General features: G+C 56.1%; 1 protein-coding gene and 1 long non-coding RNA gene across 3 annotated transcripts; both read left to right on the forward strand.

Annotated features, from left to right (window-relative positions):
• Positions 1–43: 43 nt before the first annotated feature.
• Positions 44–17,094, forward strand: LOC108512846 (uncharacterized). 2 transcript variants are annotated; one of them, XR_001880717.1, is made up of 3 exons: positions 44–839; positions 14,377–14,449; positions 15,217–17,094. It is a non-coding gene; the product is annotated as an uncharacterized LOC108512846 (long non-coding RNA). The 2 variants fall into 2 exon arrangements; XR_001880716.1 differs by lacking the exon at positions 14,377–14,449 and having other exon boundaries at positions 51–839; positions 15,282–15,477; positions 15,550–16,228.
• On the forward strand, positions 834–11,447 carry LOC108512845 (uncharacterized). Its single transcript, XM_017848350.1, is given in 6 exon segments — positions 834–2,254; positions 2,256–3,157; positions 4,871–4,987; positions 5,903–6,107; positions 7,086–8,085; positions 10,365–11,447. Coding segments are annotated over 2 exon segments (603 nt in total). The 5' UTR covers positions 834–1,879; the 3' UTR covers positions 2,484–3,157; positions 4,871–4,987; positions 5,903–6,107; positions 7,086–8,085; positions 10,365–11,447.
• Positions 17,095–19,906: the final 2,812 nt, after the last annotated feature.

Consider the following 19,906-nt stretch of genomic DNA (forward strand, 5'->3'; position numbering starts at 1 on the left):
GGGAGGGGGGACATTTTCGTGGTTCCGAGCGTCCCGTCCCGGTGTTCCCGCCCCCGCCCCGCGGCCGCCCCTCCGCGCCCTATCCCGGGCCGGGCCGCCCGCCAGGCCGCTGTTTCCCGGAGCCGGCCCCCTCCCGCCCTCGCGGCCGGCTGATGTCATCTGCACACAACTTTCCGCTTCCCGGCCCGTCTCGGGGCCCTGAGTCATCGCCGCCCCCGGCCCCGACGCTGGCCTGCGGCGTCTGTTTGTGCAGAGCGAGGCCCCGCCGGCCGGTCCTGACGTCAGGCTGGCAGGGCCTGGAACGGCCCCGCGCCGCTGCCCCTGGGGCAGGACAACACCGCTGGGGGCCGAGGGCAGGGCTCGCCCTCGGAATCCGGCTTCGAAGCCGGCGCCACCTTGTGCCGGCCGCCTGACCTGGGGCAACTCTGTGCTTTGAACTCTCTGAACTTCGGTTTCCTCATCTGCCAGTTGACAGAGGCTCAGCAAATCTTCCTAGACTCACGGGGCGAATTGTACAGTTGGGTAAATCGAGGCCCACAGATGGGAAAAGGACAGTCTAAGGTCGTACAGCCACCCGGAATTACAATTCCTTTCTGCCGGGTCACACGCTGTCTTCCACGTGTTACCTAAGAGAGCTTTCCAGCCTGTGCTGAGAAAACTGCCCCACATCATCTGCAGCAGGACTGCGGGGCTGGAGCCCTGGTCAGGCCACTCTGCTTCTGGCCACAGTTTTCTCATCTCTAAAAAGGCGCAGTAACAATATAATGACCGTATGGAGTCCCCCAGGATACAGGGTCAAAGGAGAGCACAACCATCGCAGTTTCAAGCCCATGGGGCAGGTGAGTCACTATTGTCACTGCTGGGGTCACTGTTGAAGTCGCTAAGGTCACTGTTGAAGTCAGGTGAGAGGGCTCTCTTGGAGTCAGAACACCTGGGTTCAAATTCTGGCTCCTGCTTCTGGCTCCTTTCCTCTGACCCCCCGTGGGACCCGGACCCGGACCCCTTCCACAGTCACTACCGTCACGGTCCCACCTTTCAAGGTCTTAAACACCCCTCCCGTTTCTGGCAGGAGCTGTCCTCACTCCCTCTATGGCCTCTCCAGGCCCAGACTTCACCCTCAGGTCACCCTCACCCCTCGGTGCCCTCCAACCAATGGGCCTGGGAAGACGTGTTCATGCTGGAAATGCCTGCCCAGCCCTTGCCCAGTTATACAGAGCAAGTGCTCCAGAAATATCCTGAGCCCCAGTTTACTGAGGGGAAACTAAGAACCTTCCAGCTACAGCTCTTGGGCTGAGCAGGGATTAGGCTCGGGTCTGGGATCCCAGGCCCTGCAGCCTCCCAGAGGCTTGGTTGAAAGCTCTGGCTCTCACTCCCCAACCTCCACCCGGCACCTGCCCAGTCCAGGCTCACCCCCCACCCCTCCACCTGGTCAGTGGTGGCTTGGCCTCCTCTCAGCCCCTCCATCCCTCTTGGCTGTATACACCCTCAAGCTAACGGAACTCAAACTGGTGGAGGAACGCCTGCCCTGTCCCTCCCAGGCCCTGCCTCTCCCTCCCTGTCCCCAGCCTCACTGGACCACTTTCAAGTCCTCCAGTGCTCCAGGCTCCCTCTTCATGCCTCCAGGCCTTTGCACGTGCTGGTTCCTCTCCCATTTTCCTGGTTAACTCCTCCACCTCCATCCGAGCTAGGCTCTTCCCCTGGAGAGTGTCCCAGTTAGCACCACCCCACAACACACACACACACACCAGCATACATTCTCCACATCACAGGGACCACATCCCACACAGGCACGGACACACTACATGACACAGATCACAGGCACAAAGGTGCATGCTCTAGCGTGCATGCATGCACACACAGACACACACTCACACTCCGTATGCTGATACACTTATCCCCCCACCACAACATCACACAGACCATTCAACACACTCCTCACATCCTCTGGCCACACAGTAAACACACACAGACCACAGAGCTCATGTCTGGGCTGGCCTGGTGCCCTCCTCTGGGCTCCTGCCCCCAGCCTTGGCATTTACCCCCCATTGAGGGCAGGGACCAATCCATCTCCATTTTCCTCCATTTCAGCTCAGGGCCCTGCACCAAGTCTCTCCCAGTTATTGCTTGGACCCGGACCCCTCCCACAGTCACCACTGTCACAGTCCCACCTCCTTCAAGGTCTCAAACACCCCTCCCCTGTTTCTGGCAGGAGCCGTCCTCACTCCCTCTATTGCGTCTCCTGGCCCAGACTTCCACCCTCAGGTCGCCCTCACCTGGGCATTGGGGTGCCACATACCCCACCCCAGGCCCTGGCCTCTGGAATGGTTGGTGACTTGAACTGGGCCAGAGGCTTACGCTCATGTCTGTCTGGAGCCTCAACTTTCTTCTCTGTAAAATGGGCTAACACTGAAAGCACCTTGCAGAATCTCAGCAGCGTCACAGTGGACATTGTTAGCACGGCCACTGGAGTCCTGCTGGGCTGAGTTTGTGGGTAACCCAAGTCTGAGCAGGTACAGTTCCTCCCTCAGGTGAGTGTTCTGCCACAAAGTGAGCATCCTGCTGCCCTTCCTGCAAATCAGGCCCCTGGGACACTTAGTGCCGAGCCTTGGGGGTGGGGTGTTTGGTCCGGGTTCCTGACAAGTGGCTGGGTTGTCTGTTCCCTCTCTTCAGGGGGAGCCTCCATGGGTGGCCTGGGCTCACATCGGCTTCTCCAGTCCAGCCGAGCACCCCACTGGCTGCCCAGCCTGTTGAGAGAACTTGCTGAGCAAGACATTGAGCCCCTCCTGGTGGGTGACCAGAATCAGGAGAAGACAGAGGGGAGGTGGCAGGCCCCGGGATGGAGGGAGGGCAGTTGAGCTGCCTGTCCTCATCCTCCCTGCCCTTTGGGTGTTAGAACCGTTCCCATGGCCCAGCAGGAACCCAGCGGCTCACCTGAGCCTGGACTAAAGATGGGGCACTTTACCGCATATGCAGAGATGAGAAACAGAGGCCCGAGGAGGGAAGGGACTGGACACGGTGGAACAGCCACGGGCTGCGCCTGTGTTTCCATCCGCCTTCCTCCTGCCTGTGCTTGAGCCACGTGCTGGTGTGCAGGGAACAGGAAGACAGCCGCTGCCCTCACAGGCTCAGGGTCTAGCAGAGTCCACAGTGACCACAGGTGAATAAACAAAGGCAGTGAGACAGAGGTGGGTAAGGAGAGGTGCTGGGATGGGGAGCAAGGGAGCACCCATGCTCATGGGTATAAACACATGGACCCATATGCATGTCCCAGAGTTTTTTCCAGAACTTCTTTTTTTTTTTTTCCCCCAAGACGGAGTCTTGTTCTATAGCCCAGACTGGAGCGCAGTGGCGCGACCTCGGCTCACGGCAACCTCCACCTCCTGGGTTCAAGCAATTCTCCTGCCTCAGTCTCCCGAGTAGCTGGGATTACAGGCACACACCACCATGCCTGGCTAATTTTTGTATTTTTAGTAGAGACAGGGTTTCACCATGTTGGCCAGGCTGGTGTCGAACTCCCGACCTCAGGTGATCCGCCCGCCTCGGCCTCCCACAGTGCTGGGATTATAGGTGTGAGCCACTGCACCTGACCCCTTCTAGAACTTCTCTGTTTACTCTCCCATCTACACTGAACACCTTTGCCCAAGGCTGGGGGCAGAGTGGTTAAGAGCCAAATCTAGACTCCTTGCTGTGTGACCTCGGCCAGGTCACTGTTCCCCCCATGCCTCCCTGTCGTGTCCTCTTCTAAAAAATGGACAGCCCTCAGGACTGTCGCTGAAGGGTCCGTGACATGACTGTGAAGCTCTTGGTGTGGGGACCCAAGCTCAACCCTGCCCCAAGTACTGTCCCCCAACCCAACTGCAGTACTCGGCCCTCCTAAACTTCTAGCCTCTAGTCTCTGCCTGAACCCCAGCACCTGGCAGTTCAGCTCAGTTCATTTACATAGCCCAGCCTGGGTTCCTATGAGAAGAAGGTGGGTCACGATGACAAGACTGCTGGGGACGACTGGGTCCCTGGCCAGGTACTCAGATCTGCAGCCTAAATCACGACAAGCTGTTTCCCAGCCACCCAACTCTTGGGCATCCCTGCAGGACCTCCACAGGGAGTCCTTGGCTCCCTGAAGGATGGATGATCAGAGGAGCTGCCAGGCTGTCAGAGCTGGAAGGGACCTCAGGGATCGCCACTGTGGCCAACCCCCCACTGCACACACAGAAAAGCGGCAGCTCAGATCCAGACACAGTGGCTCACGCCTGTAATCCCAGCACTTTGGGAGGCCAAGGCAGGCGGATCACCTGAGGTTGGGAGTTCGAGACCAGCCTGGCCAACACGGAGAAACCCCGTCTCTACTAAAAAATACAAAATTAGCCAGGTGTGGTGGCACATGCCTGTAGTCCCAGCTACTCAGGAGGCTGAGGCAGGAGAATCACTTGAACCCAGGAGGCAGACGTTGCAGTGAGCCAAGCTCACGCCACTGCACTCCAGCCTTGGCAAAAAGGGCGAAACTCCATCTAAAAAAAAAAAAAAATGAAAGAAAAGAAAAGCTGCAGCTCAGAGAAGTGGAGACACTGGTGCCCAGGAACCCACAGCAAGGCCATGGCCCAGCTGGGGCTAGATGGGAAGACGTGGTTCAGCATTGGAACTCCACGGCCTGGGTTCAAATCAGGGTCTGTCACTGGGCAGCTGTGAGTCTAAGTCTCTGAACTTCTCTGTGCCTTAGTGTCCTCATTCTGTAGAGTGGAGATAGTAACCATTCCTATTTCTAAGTCTGTTGTGAGAAATAAGTGAACTAATACATATAATATGCTTAAAAGCAGAGCCCGGGACACAGTGAGCATACAATAGACATTAGCTGCCATGGTCTCTTGATTTCAAGCCCAGTGCAGGTGCATGTGACTCCTGAAACTTCAGTGACTCTGCTCTGTGCCAGATACTGAAGATGGAGCAGCGAATAGCACTGACCCAACCTGCCCTCCTGTTGCCTACAGGCCAGGTAGGAAACACACTGGAAACTGGTAACTCCATGTGCTCATCGCCATGTGGTTTCTGCTGGTCTGGGGAGCCAGGGACAAAGAGCAGAAAACATGGTTCCAGGTAGAGGGGGTAGTGCGCATGAAGACCGTGAGGCAGAAATGACGCAAAACTGAATTGGAGAGAAGGCCCAAATGGCTAGAACTCAGAATCCAAGGAGAGGAGAAGGGAAGAGAGGAGGGACATCCAGAGCCTGGGGAATGATATGTAGAGAGCCCGGGAACCAGCGCTGGTTAGAGAGGGAAGGAAGCCCGAAGCCTGAACCTTTGCATTTTAGAGAGATCTGATTGGCTGACCTGAGGAGGGCAGATAGGAGGTTAGGGTGGCAGAGGGGGGCGGGGGGGGTATGGCAGATAGTTGGGGCTAGGAGCCCAGGGAGCAGGCAGGGCGTGGAGCAGCCGGATAAGGGGGATAAGGGTGGGGGGCAGTGGGGACAGGGTAAAGGGAGCTGACTCATTGAAGTGGGAAGCTCCCCAGGGTTGGCATTTGGCTGGGGTGTGGGGATCTGGCTGGGGCGGGGTACATGGCTGGAGGTGACCGTCAAGAGCAAGTTCAAGGAGGGAGGGAGATCCCATGTCCAGCTCTGACCACCCCAGCTGCTGCAGCACCCGGGGGCCCTCGGCCCACAGACTTGAGCCCTGTGCTTTTTGAGAGCAGCACTCCTGGACCAGGGAGACATTTCCAGCTGGAGCCATGGGCCCCTTGACCATGATCTGGCATCTGGGGCCCTGGAGTTCCCTGTTCAATGACCCCAGCCTGCGTCCTGGGTGCCTTCTCCTGAGGGTTGTCTGAGCCACCCGTTTGGGCACCCCTAAGCCGCAGGAGTGACCAGGAGGTGGCTGTTGGCAGGGGGTGTGGACAGAACATGTGCTTACAGCCTGGAGTGCCTACACCTGAACATGCACAGCCCCTCAGGGAAAAGAACAAAACCTGAGGCAAAAAGGAAAGAAGAGTGTGAAGCTGGAGAGGCCAGAGGCTGAGAGGCTGGCTCCCCACCCCCACCCTCCCACCTGCTACAGCTCCTCCTGCGGTCTCCGTCTCCGAGGAGCCTGAGAATTCTAAACACAAACCCAGCCTTCCAGGTGTGTTTGTCCTTATGAAGGTGTATTTGTCAAGGAAGGAGGACAGAACATTTTTTTTTTTTTTTTTGAGATGGAGTTTCGCTTTTGTTGCCCAGGCTGGAGTGAAGTGTGCGATCTTGGCTCACTGCAACCTCCACCTCCCTGGTTCAAGCGATTCTCCTGCCTCAGCTTCCCGAGTAGCTGGGATTACAGACATGCACCACCATGCCCGGCTAATTTTGTATTTTTAGTAGAGACGAGGTTTCTCCATGTTGGTCAGGCTGGTCTCGAACTCCCGACCTCAGGTGATTTGCCCACCTCGGCCTCCCAAAGTGATGGGATTACAGGCGTGAGCCGCCGTACCCGGCAACAGAACATATTTTATTTAGCAGTTTGTTAGCTTGATTTATAACTTGTAAATACCTAGACATGAGGTATGTGGGCCTCGGCTTGCACTCCTGCCCCAGGCTGACCCCTGGTGCTGCCCAGAGAGAAGCGGACTCCCTGGGCTGACCCCTAACCAGCAGGCTGACTCCCAGGGGATCCTGCAGGCTTCTTGAGAGCTTCCTCCTACATGCACCCTCATAGGACTCAGTCCAGCCCCCTGCCTTTGTCTGAGGGTCCTCCTGCCTCCCTATTTAGAGGGTTCAACTCCAGCCCCTCCCTGCCCTCACCCTTCTTCCTGTCCCTTGTCCCTGGAGGTCCTGGGCTTTCCAGCTTGTCACTGGTTTTATTTGGCCACAGTGGCATGTGTCACGAGCTGACCAGCTGGGTATGAGTCCTGTCCCTCCTTCGGGAGAGATGGAGAGCTCCTAGAAGCAGCACCTCCCAGCAGAAGCAGAATCTTGCCCTGGCGGGGAGTACAGCTCAGAACTCGAAACTCGGGATCAAATCCCAGCTCTGTGACTTTCTTGATGGGTGACCTTGGGAGGCAGCTTTGCTGCTCTGAGCCCTGTTTCCTCCTCGGAAAACCCGTAATAATAACTGTACCTCTTGCAGTGAGGAGACAAGGTGGAATGGAACGCAGAGCCCACGTGTGCCTGGCACTTGGCAAGTACACCGGGAAGGATTGGGAAGGGCAGGAGTTACATCATTCACCTCTGTTTACAGCTAAGCAAACTAGCGGAGGCTCAGCGAGGTGAAGTCAGTCCCCAAGGTCACACAGCCGGCCGCGGGGCAGGGGCCCAAGACGTAGTTGTCTGACCTGTGCTCTAACCACTGTACTCTCTGGCCTCCAAACGGCTCCCACATTACCTTTCCCTGTTCTCCGTGGCCCTCCAGCGCCTGAAAGCCGCTTGGGGGCCGCGGAGGCAGTTGGCATGGCCAGGGCAGAGTCCGCGGGGCGGAAAGGGTTAAGGGGCTCCGCCGCATTGGGCCGTCCTTCAAGGGGGGAACCAGCGAATGAGAGCGCGCCGCGATGAGGTAATGCCGAGACCACGCGGAGTGGGCGGGACTGGCGGGGAACCCGCAGAGCTCCGCGCTTCTTCTCTCCCCACCTACCTCTCACCTTTGACCTTGATGTACCCCGCCCCTCCCCCAACCTTACCCCTGCAGAAACGCCTGAACTGAAAGTCTCGGCTCCAGGGCCGCGGGCATCCCTTAGTCTGGGACAGGAACCGAGAGACGTCCCGGCCTCAGTCACACCTTCTGGGCCTCAGTTTCCCTTTCTGCAAGGAGAGTGGGTGATCGCTAAAGACCCTACCAGCTGTGGACGTCCTTGGATCCCAGGACAGTTTTCAGCCCTTCCTTGCCCTTGGCCCGAACTTTAACGGTCCCAGCCCCGGCTCCCTTCAGGCGGTGCCCAGTGCCAGGGACCTAGAAGTCCCCCGGGCCACAGGGAGGGAGCCTCACCGGCCCAGCCACGCCCTCCATGTGGCCCGGACCCATCCCTTGGGTATCGCACCTGGCGCGCCCACCGATGCCACCAAGCTCTGCTAGCTGCACCAGCAGCAGGACCTGCCGGCGTGGCGGTCAGAGGTCAACATTCATCCCACCGCCAGTAAGAATCGAAGGCCTACCGCGTGCCGCTCAGGGCTTCGTCCTGAGCTGTGTCCCGGGGCCGCCTCTCCCGCCACCCCTCCCCGCGGGCCTGCAGGGAGCCCGTCCGCCCCGTTCGCGCGGTCCGGACACGAAGCGGTTAACGCCTTTCCAGCCGAGCTGGCACCGCGCGGCCGGGCTTATTAGTCAGCTCGCGGGGAGGCGGCGAGGGGAGGGGAGGGGCTCGAGTGGAGAACCGCAGAAAGCTATTCTCAGGGGCTCCCGAGTGTGGGGAGGGCGGCTCAGCAGGAGCTGCTGTTTCCCAGAAAGTTGATTATTTTTAACCCAGGAAGAAGAAAGGAAGGAGGCGAGGGAGAAGGACTCAGAGAAAAGAGGAGAGGAAAAGAGAGGAGAGGAGAGGAGAGAAGTGGGGGCGGGGGAGGTCCGGGAAGGGGAATGGGGAGAGGGGAGGGAACGGGAAAGAGAGTAGGAGAGGAGGGGAGAAGGAGGGGAGCCAGCGGGGTGATGGAGGGAGAGAGAAAGGCAGAGCCCAGTTGGAGCTGGAGAAGCCAGCTGGCAGGGCTTGGGGAGGAGGAATGGATGCCGAGCGGGCACTGCCACCTTTCCCGTACCGCTGGGGCTCCGTGGGGCTCCATCCTGGCCTCCTGGTGCCCCAGCTGAGAGCAGCCCTCCAGCATCATCAAGCAGGCCCCAGGGGTGGGCGCACTGGGCTTGGGGAAGTGGAGGGCAGCTACAGCCCTGTCCTGGGGGCTCTCCAGCCAATATGTCCTTGCCCTTGGGGTGACCACTGGGACACAGGGCTTGGGAGCCCTAGGGGAGGGGCAAGGAAGGAGGCCTCCTCCCCTGATACCCCAGGGTCTCTTCAGGGAGGGTTTCCTGGAGGAGAGGGTGGGAGGGACTGGGGCTCCCTTTTTCCTGCCTCTGGGTGGAGCCAGGCTGAAAACCAAACCCACAGAGGGCCCCACGAGGGTGCTGGGGGCACAGTCACAAACAAGACAGCCACAGCCAGACCCCCACAGAGCAGTCCTGCAGGAGAGATGGTAGCTGCACAAATCGGGATGAATAAGGCATTAAAGAATGACAAGGGGGTAGCGGGCAGGGAGTGTTGGTCCCCTGGGCCTGGCCTCCGCAGAGGTCGCAGAAGACCTGCCCGAAGAGGGTGCCTGAGGACCAGGGTGGCTGATGAGGGGAGGAGACACTGGGGGAGGCGAAAGGGACAGGGGTGGTCTGGATGGGGACCCCCAGGCCACAGACCTAAGAGCTTGAGAGGGGATCAGTATGACCAGAGGCAGGGAGGGGGACATTTGGCCTGAGATCAGCCCTTGTCTTGTGGTGGCCGGAAGCTTGGGCAGGGTTTTATAGAGACAAGAGACTAGATCGCCAAAGCTTACTCAGAATGGTAGGGACAAGAGTGGACACAGAAGCCAGTTGGGAGTGTTGCACTGAGATCCAGGGGAGATGGTGGCAGCCGGCTGAGACAGTGTGGGAGGTACAGGGGACAGGGCATGGTGTGGCATGGCTAGAGGGTGAAGGAGGCCAAGGAGGGGTTGGGGAGGCTCCTTGCACCCTGGCATGTGCAGTGGGTGGATGCTGGTGCTGTCCCCGAGGCAGAGGACAGCATGGGGGAGCAGGTTCATGGGAGACCAGGCATTTGTTTTGGGACATGGTGGGGGCAGCCAGGAACAGTGTGCCAGAGGGAGGAACAGCTTGAGCAAAGGCACAGAGAGGAGACAGGCAAAGAGAACCACATGTGGCATGGTGGGACATGCCGGAATCTTCCAGAGAGGTGGGCCTCTGATGTAAATAGACAAGTCTGCCCTGGATCTGCAGGCAGTGGACAGCTACGGGCGTGTGGGAGCGGGGGAGGGGAAGGGAGCTTCCAGCTCTAGACACAGTCATGGTGCCCAGCAGCCGAGGACGCAGGCTGGTGGGGGGGGGGGGGGGGGGGGGGGGGTGGAATGTCACTGGGACAGGTGGCAGGGCCCTAGCTCTGGGACAGCATGTGTGAGAGCGAGTGTAAGAGTGTGAGATGTGTATGAGTGTGTGTATATGAATGTGTGAGTGTATGAGTGTGTGACAGTGTATATGTGTGTGAGTGTGAATGTGTGTGTGTATATGAGTGTATATGTGTGTGTGTGAATGTGTGTGTGTATATGTGAGTGTGCATGAGTGTATAAGTGACTGTGAGTGAGTGTGTGTGAGACTGAGTGAGTGTCCTTTGCACTAAGTGCCCTGTGCTCCACTTGAGGCACAACCCTAGGACACCTCTAACCTCTCCAGGACCAGGGAATGGCCCAGCCAGGCCAGACCAGGAAATGATGGATGGAGGAGGGCCTAGGCTGCTGCTCTGAAAATCCACCCCCAACCCTGGTCACTCTGGAACCCTGGAGCAGCATCTGAGCCCCTTCCCAAGGAGCCCAGTGACTGGAGGGCAGCATCCAGGGTCACCCGTGCAGCATCCAGGGCCACCCGCCTACTTCTTACACAGGACCTGGTCTGTCCTGTCGCAGGATGGAGCTTGGGGTTCCTGAGCTTGGATCTGCCTGTAATACCAGGGCCAGTGGCTCAGCCGAGGTCAGTTTCAGACAGTGGCTAGGGTAGTGGCCTGGGCTGTGGCAGGAGGATGAAGGTCTAGACAGTCACAGAGACCCTGGGAGGCCCAGAGAAAGTGGATGCCAGAGAGGAACCCAAAGTCCCAGAAACTGCAAAAAAATGCCAGGGAGAGGAGGAGAGAGAAAAAGGCCATGCAGCAGCCCTGAGCCTGGGAGTATGCACCACAGTTTGTCTGTGGGTCTGTTGAGTTTGGCCCAATGGCTCTGCGCTGACTCTGCAGCCACAAAAACTTAGGGCCTGGAAGGTCCCATCCAGCACATGAAGGACTCTTCCTGGGATGGAAGCAAAGAGGAAAAAAGGAAGTACTGAGTCCACACATAGAGGACAAGGGGCTCCGATCCTCCATGGCTCTGAACCTACCTGCGACTCCCGGACCACACAAGACGATGGCATTCCCACCTCCAGCAATGCAACAGAAAGTCACAGTTAAGGGACAAACCTGAATCCAAACCCGCTGCTGACTGGCAAATGTCTCTGGCCTCTGTCTACCTCAGTTTCTTCACCTGCAAAATGGGGATGATAATAATGGTTCCTCTGTCCTCAGGGGCAGAGAAACAATGGAAGCAAGCCCCTTAGTTAAGGAAGTAGCCTGTCCTGGGTCCCTTGGGGCCCTGAAATGTCCCCAACAGTATAAGCGCATGAGTCCTCCAAGATGGAAGATAATTAGACTTACCACGATCTAACCATGGGCCAGTGCTTTTCTTTATTTATTTATTTGAGACAGAGTCTTGCTCTGTCACCCAGGCTGGAGTGTAATGGCACGATCTCAGCTCACTGCAACCTCCACCTCCCAGGTTCAAGCCATTCTAATGCCTCAACCTCCCAAGTAACTGGGATTACAGGTGCACGCCACCATGCCCAGCTAATTTTTTTTTTCTTTTTTTGAGATGGAGTTTCGCTCTTGTTGCCCAGGGTAGAGTGCAATGGCACCATCTCAGCTCACCGTAACCTCTGCCTTCCAGGTTCAAGCGATTCTCCTGCCTCAGCCTCCTGAGTAGCTGGGATTACAGGCATGTGCCACCATGCCTGGCTAATTTTATATTTTTAGTAGAGACGTGGTTTCTCCATGTTGGTCAGGCTGGTCTCGAACTCCTGACTTCAGGTGATTTGCCTGACTTGGTCTCCCAAAGTGCTGGGATTACAGGCGTGAGCCACCATGCCTAGCCGATTTTTGGTATTTTTATTAGAGATAGGGTTTCACTGTGTTGTCCAGGCTGGTCTCAAACTCCTGACATTAAGTGATCTGCCTGTCTCAGCCTCCCAAAGTACTGGGATTACAAGCGTGAGCCACCGTGCCTGGCCCAGGCAGTGTTCTTTTTCCTGTTTTGCAGACAAGAAGACCAAGGCTCAGAGAAATCTGTAGTCGGCCCAGAGCTATATATACAGCAGGAAGGTGGGGGAATTGCGATTCAAACTCTCGGGCCTGCTGTCTCCCTGGGAATTCGGTTCTCACTGCCTCCATATAAAGAAATACACGTGCAGGAAGCAGCCCAGAGCACCCTCCTCTCCCTCCCGAAAACCCACACAGTGATCCTGGCCAAGCCCCCTGGGTCCAGGAGGAGCCATGTCCCCATTAGGCATCTCTGAGCTGTGCTGTCACGTTGGGGTCCCCCCCGCAGGGCTGGTGGAACACAAAGAGGGGTGGCCAAGGCAGAGAAAGAACCCGACAGGCCAGGAGCCGGCTTTTCTCCCTGCTTTCTTCCTCCCTTGCTTCTTTGTTAAGCTCCCTTTCAGCTGAACCGGCGGAGCCTGGGTGTTCCGAGCTGACAATAATTGCTGCGTCTAGACAGTGTCTGGTATGAGGCCTCCCTCTCCGCGCCTCGCCGGCCTCCCCGAGGCTCCTATTCCCAGCCCTGCTGGCCCCTGCTCTGCGCCCTCCGTTTCCCACACCCCTGCCCCTCTCTGGCTGCCCAGGGTGCCCTGTCCTGCCTCCCTCCTGCTCTAGGCCTCCCTCGAATTTTCAACCCTTGCATCTCTTCCTCCCTCCCCAGCCGCACCCCAGGCACTGGCCCCATTCCCTCCCACAGCCTGAAATTCAGGGAACAAAGGTGGTTTTGCATCTGGCTGTGGCTGGGAGACCTTCGAAGGAGACTGAGCCAGGCAAACCCTCCCCTCCTAGCTCTTGGCCCTCCAGGAGCCGGAGACTCACATTGTTGGCTTCCAGGCTGATCTGGGAAGTTCTGGGATTGATACTTGAAACAGCCTTAAGGCTCCTTCCCTCATCTTCCTATCTGACCTGGAAGGGAACCCAGAGAAATCAACGCAGAAAAGACTTAGGACAGATACAAGGAAGAACTTCCTGGTGACTCTGACTGGCAGACATGAATGGAATGGTTTTAAGAGTTTCAGGGGACAGGAATTCAGGCTTCACAAGGTCTAAGAGCTCCTCCTGCCTGGCTCAGATCTGCAGCTCTGGAAGGTTCCCCAGAAGCCAGAGTCTCCTCACTGGTATCAGATGCTCAGGGTGACCCGATATAATAACAACCACAGCCAGCATTTGCCCGGCCCTTTCCTTGCATCAGGCGCTGTGCAAACTCTGCATGCATATCAATGGATATCATCCTCTCCAGGACCCTGAGAGACAGAATAAGCTTATGATTAGTTCCGTTTTACAGAGGAGGAAAACTGAGACACAGAGGGGTTAAGTAACTTGCCCAAAGTTACCCAGCCAGGAGAGGAGAAGCCAAGAATTGAAGCCACAGAGGTTGACTCCAGAGCTCCAATAACGACTGATGATAGGAACACGAAATACTGAAAATCATCATCCCGGGACTGGGATGAGCCCTTGGCGTCTAGTGTTTCCTTGCATCTCACGAGGCTGTTAAGATCCAGGGTTATGCCCACTGTATAGATGAAAAGAGAAGAGCCTGGGGCTGCAGGCTGTGACCAGATGGTGACCTAACTCCATGTCCGAAAGGCCGAGCAATCCAGGCTACTGGACTGGACTCACCATGGAGTGGGAGCTCCATACATGTGCGGGACCATTTCCCACTCCTTCCTTCTGGGCTTTCTTGGGCACCTCCTGCCCTGATCAAGCTGAGAGAGATAGAGGCCAATGTGGGTGCAGCTCTGTCCTCAGGAGACCGTGGCTTACAGGAGACTGGCAAAGCAGCCAGCTTCAATCTGGAGGAGGAATTGTGATGATACAAGGGATATGGGACCTCTGGGAGCCAACAGGAAGGACCCTAAATTCAAGAGGGCTTCCTAGAGGAGGTGGAACCAACATGGCTTCCTGACAGATGAGTAAAAGTTTGGCGGGCCAAGAGGGGAGAGAAAAGTGTTCCAGGAAGAGGAAATCCGCACGTAAGAAGGTCTCGAAGTGAGAGAACAGGGTAATCCAGAAGAACTAGAGAAACTTAAGCAGCTGTGTCAGGTCAAACAGTGGATGGGAATCACAAGGCTGGAGCCCAGCTGATCAGGAAGGCCGTTGAGTGCCAGGTTGAGAGCTGGGACTTATCCCCAGGCAGGGAGGCCTATTGGGAGACTGCTCTGAGAGTCCAGGCAAGTGGGGCTGTGTGGACTGAGAGGATGTGGAATGGAGTGGGGCCAGAGGACTGGAGAGGCCCTCAAGCGTTGTAAAAAGAGAGTCTCCTCTTGATGTGGATCTGGCCTGCAAGTGTGATGCTGTTCCAGACACAGAGAACAGCATGGACAAAGGCTTTCTTTTCTTTTTTTTCAGACGGAGTCTTGCTCTGTTGCCAGGCTGGAGTTCAGTGGCATGATCTCGGCTCACGACAACCTCTTCCTCCCAGGTTCAAGCGATTCTCCTGCCTCAGCCTCCCAAATAGCTGGGATTACAGACATGTGTGCCACCAGGCCCTGTTTTTTTTTTTTTTTTTTTTTTTTTTTTGAGATGGAGTCTTGCTCTGTCGCCCAGGCTGGAGTGCAGTGGCCTGATCTCAGCTCACTGCAAGCTCCGCCTCCCATGTTCACGCCATTCTCCTGCCTCAGCCTCCCAAGTAGCTAGAACTATAGGCACCCGCCACCACATCTGGCTAATTTTTTGTATTTTTTTAGTAGAGACAGGGTTTCACTGTGTTAGCCAGGATGGTCTTGATCTCCTGACCTCGTGATCTGCCTGCCTCGGCCTCCCAAAGTGCTGTGATTACAGGCGTGAGCCACCACGCCTGGCCAAGTTTTGTATTTTTAGTAGAGACAGGGTTTCACCATGTTGGCCAGGTTGGTGTCAAACTCCTGACCTCAGGTGATTGTCAGCCTTGGCCTCCCAAAGTGCTGGGATTACAGGTGTGAGCCACTGCACCCGGCCAGACAAAGGCTTTCAACCGGTGGGCAGCCTGGTGTGCTATGGGAGGAGGAGGACACCCTGGAAAGACAGTAGGGTCAGGCACTGAACTACCTTTGGAAGCAAGTAGGAGCAACATCGAAGGCTTGCTGGCTGAGGAAGGAGGATTAATTGGAACGATTAAGCTGGAAGCTCTGTAAGATGGATTAGATGGGCAAATTGGAGGCAGGAAGGCTGGGAGGAGGCTGCTGCTACGTGATTTTTCTTCCCCAACAGGTTCCCAGTTCCTGATTTCTGGCCACCCCGCTCTTACGGTGAGTCATTTTGTTTGTGTTTTTTAGAAGCGAGGTCTCACTGTGTTACCCGGGCTGGAGTGCAGTGGCTACTTACAGGCATGATCATAGCACACTGCAGCCTCGAACTCCTGGACTAAAGCAGTTCTCCTGCCTCAGCCTCCAGAGCAGCTGGGACTGCAGACACGCACCACAGACAGAGCCCAGCCTGAGTCATTCTGATTCTGTAACTGGCTTCCTCTCGGTGAGCTGGCTCACACCCTCCACCCCCAGCTGGAGAAGGAAAGAGGATGCTCACCGTTCATTTCTCATGCAGGCCATCGATGGAAATGTCAGATACTGCGAGTCCACGCCTGAACACCTCTGGGGTCCGCTCTGGGACTGACACTGGCAGATTCATCGATGAGCTCCCGCCTGCTACCTCTGGGCCTGCATTGCGGTGATACGGCCAAGGGCCTGGGTCTTCAATTCTCCAGACTTGCCGAATGCACAGCGCAGGCCTCCTCGGCAACTGCAGACAAGCAGAGGCAGCAGCACCTGGGCTCTGCCTGTGCCTGGTACAGTGAGGCGAGGGTGGGGGTAGGAATGAGGGTCCTCTCTGTGCAAGGGGGGAAGATAGAAGAACAAAATTTCACCCTAACGTAGTGTCTTTAGACCATGAAATGCTGTGCTCCTGTTAGTCTGATATCAGGGGTTTGCAGCCTGGCAAAGGAAAAGAAAAACAGGCTGAGACACGTGATAGAAGACAGGCAGGGGTGCCACAATCATAACCATGGCAAAGACCAGGATCAAACAGGCCCTCCATCTCTGACCCCAAATCCCTGGGCAGATGGTTCCAGAACTCAGAATTTTCCCAGTTTTAGAAAGATGGGGCCAGGTGCAGTGGCTCACGTCTATAATCCCAGCACTTTGGGAGGACGAGGTGGGTGGATCACCTGAGGTCAGGAGTTCGAGACCAGCCTGGCCAACATGGTGAAACCCTGTCTCTACTAAAATATAAAATCTACAAAAAAAAAAAAAACTTAGCCGAGTGTGGTGGTGCATGCCTGTAATCCCAGCTACTTGGGAGGCTGAGGCAGGAGAATTCTTTGAACCTGGGAGGCGGAGGTTGCAGTGAGCCAAGATCAAGCCACTGCACTCCAGTCCGGGCGACAGAGCAAGAGTCCATTCCCCCTCCCCCAAAAAAGAAAGATGATGTGATACACATCGCATATTTCCTGACACTCCCAACCAAACACATTTATGCAACTGTTGCAAAGTAGACAAGGAAAGATTCTAAATAGGCTCTGAATCTCAATTTTCTCATCCATGCAATGGGGCAATGGTGGTATGCACCTCCCAGGGCTGTTCGGAGAATCTGATGCCTCCCATTGCACTGGTGAGCCTGGCACAGGCACAGGTCCCACCCCAGGCCCTTTGGACTGTCTGTTCCTTTGGTCTGGAACATTCGTCCCGATACCTCCTGAGAGGGCTCCCTCACCTCCTTCAGGGCACTGCCCAAATGCTACCTCCTCACAGAGGCTTTCCCTGACCACCCCGTCTCATTCCTCTTCCTGCATAACCTCTGTCACCTGACATTTTATATCATCAATTACTCATTTATTAATTTCCTGCTCTCCCACAGTAGCACCCGAGCTCTGTGAGGGGAAGACTCTGTTCTGTTGTGGGCTGTGCCCCCAACACCTCAGACAGCGCCTGCACAGGCGGGCATTTTTGTTGGATGAAGGATTTTCTGTTAAATGTGTCTGGCACACACACACACACACACACACACACACACAGCCCAGCAGGTACGATGGTGATTATTAGGTGCTCTATTATTGTTATTAGTATCTGTTGAGAAAGACCCTGAGCTATACCAACCCTTGGTTCTCCAGCCTGTGAAATGGGCAACCTGGGCACTGAGGCACCAGCCTTGGGAAGCCAGTAGGGGGTCCCTACAGGAGAGACAAAGAACACTGCCTGCCCCCCGGGGGAGCCTGCGCCCCTCACAGGAGAGAGAAGCGGGTGGGGGGGGGGGTGGAGCAGAGGGAGCTTGCAGCCCCACACGCAGGGCTGCCAGAAGGCCATACATAATTCATTGCCAAATGGGGCTGCGGGTGGCTCTCCGCGGCGTGCGCTGGGGGCTCACTCTGCGCCTGGCACTTTGCTGACTGTGCCTCGCACATCGCCTCATTGCATCTTCATGGGTTTGCAGGGTGTGACCCTTCCCCCTGTTTTACCCAAGGGGATCCTGAGGCTCAGAGGATGGGGCCACCGTGCTAGTCACACAGCCTCTCTGTGGCAAAGCTGGGCCTCGGATCAGCAGATTCGGCCCCAGGCGGCCCCCATTCACTGCCTCTCTGTTGAGGGAAGAGACAGGCCTGGGGAGTGGGTGGGAGGCACAAAGGAGACCCCACTCCGAGACAGGCTGCAGAATAGGGAGCTGGGTCTCAGCAGGGCTGGGGAAGGCTCTAGCCCCAGCCCTCCACCCAACCCCCTGCCCTCCTCTCCTGGAGGAGATGCTCCCCAAATCAGCCATCATGAGCACTGGCTCTGGGGGGCGGGGCTGGGAGCAGTTTGCTCATCTGTGAAATGGGAGTAACAGAAGCCGTCCCTGGGACTATGAGATCAAGGTGCTCAAGAAAAGTGGTGTCTGCTGAGGGGAAGAGCCAATCCCAAAAGCTTGCATACACTCTCATTCTGTTTATTGGTTTGTTTTTGTTTTTGAGACAGGGTCTCATCCTGTCACCCAGGCTGCAGTGCAGTGGTGCAATCTCGGCTCACTGCAACCTCCACCTCCTGGGCTCAAGTGATCCTCCCATCTCAGACCCCAAGAAGCTGGGGCTACAGGCATGTGCCACCGTGTCCGGCTAATTTTTGTGTTTTTTGTAGAGACAGGGTTCCACCATGTTGCCCAGGCTGGTCTCAAACTCCTGAGCTCAGGTGATCCACGTGCCTCAGCCTGCGATAAAATTGCACAGAAGTAAATACACATGCATGCGTATAAGGAAAACCGGGGAAACCTGAGCAAGAACAGTCACACCCTGGCTGTGATGGCGTCCAGTAGTTCTGTGAGATGTTACCACTGGGGAAACTGAGTGAAGGTGGGTACCTGGGATATCCCTCCCTCCTTTCTTTCTTTTCTTTCTTTCTTTCTTTCTTTCTTTCTTTCTTTCTTTCTTTCTTTCTCTTTCTTTCTTTCTTTCTTTCTTTCTTTCTCTTTCTTTCTCTTCTCTCTCTCTCTCTCTTTCTTTCTTTTTTTCTTTCTCTCCTTCCGTTCCTTCCTCCTTCCTCCTTTCTCCCCTTCCTTTCCTTTTCCTGTCCCCTCCCCTCCCCTCCCTCCCCTCCCCTCCGCCTCCCCTCCCCGCTCCCCTCTCCTCTCCTTCCCCTCCCCTTCTTCCCTTCCTTTTCCTTTTCCTTTCCTTCTTTCAGAGTTACCCTCTTGTTGCCCAGGCTGGGTGGCAATAGGCACCAATCTTCAGCTTGCTCACCTCCAATCTCCGGGTTTCAAAGCGATTCTCTTGCCTCAGGCCATTGAGCCACACGGCCTGTGCTAATTTTGAATTTGTTAGTATTTACACGCGGTTCGCAGTGGTTGGTCAGGGCTGATCTGCGAACTCCCGACTTGGGGTTGATCACCTGCCTCGTCCGCCCAAAGTGCTGGGATCGGGAATTACAGGCGCGTGGCCGACGGTGCCCAGCCTCTCTGGTTTTTATTTTTCTTTTTTTTTTTTTTTTTTTTTTTTTGAGACGAGTTCTAGCTCTGTCGCCCGGGCTGGAGTTTTGCAGTGGGCCGGTGTTCTCAGCTCGACTGCAAGCTGCCGCCTCGGGTTGTATGCCATTCTCCTGCCTCGAAGCCTAGCCGAGTAGCTGGCTAACAGGGCGCGCCGGCCACCCTCAACCGGGCCGAGTTTTTTTTTTTTGTTTTTTAGTAGAGCGGGGTTTCACCGTTGTTTAAGCCAGGATGGTCTCGGATACTTTCCTGACCTTGGTGATCCGCCGTCTCGGGCCGTTCCGAAGGAAGTACATGGGTTACAGGGCTGTGAGCCACCGCGCCCGGCTATTTTATTTCTTATAACTGGACAGGAATCTACAATGATCGTAACAAAAATTTCAATTAAGGCCACTCTAGGCAAACGGGCTGTGGGGTAGCCCTGCTTCACAAGGAGCTGTCAAAAAAATGTTTTTTATTTAAAATATTTTTCAATTAAAAAATGTTATCTTCCTCTGCCTAGAAAGGGTTAAGTGAGTCACTGCAGTTAGCTCCCCTTCCCCCACAACCACCTAGACCAGGCCAGGGACCACCAGGCAGTTGCCTGGCAGCTGGAGTTTTCCTCCGCTGTGGACTGTACTTCTTGCATCACTCTGAATGTCTCCAGTCTTTATTCCAGAATGTTCTGGTCCTCTCCCACTTTTCCAAGGACAGGAATTCCCTAGTGGGGCTCCAGAAGAGGGTCTGGAGGAGAATAAGGAAGACCCTTGTCATCCATTGGCCACAGGCTGGGAAATCTCGGTCCCAGTCCCAGCCCAGCCTCAACATTAAGCTGTCAGTCTGGAGTCTGAGAGCCACGCCCCCACCCCCTTGGTCCTTCACCTCCAGGAGAGCTGGGGATACTGGAAAGAATGTTGAGTGAGGCCGGGCGCGGTGGCTCACGCCTGTAATCCCAGCACTTTGGGAGGCCGAGGAGGGC

Source organism: Rhinopithecus bieti, unplaced genomic scaffold (genome assembly GCF_001698545.2).
Source record: "Rhinopithecus bieti isolate Rb0 unplaced genomic scaffold, ASM169854v2 scaffold_29388, whole genome shotgun sequence".
NCBI lineage: Eukaryota > Metazoa > Chordata > Mammalia > Primates > Cercopithecidae > Rhinopithecus > Rhinopithecus bieti.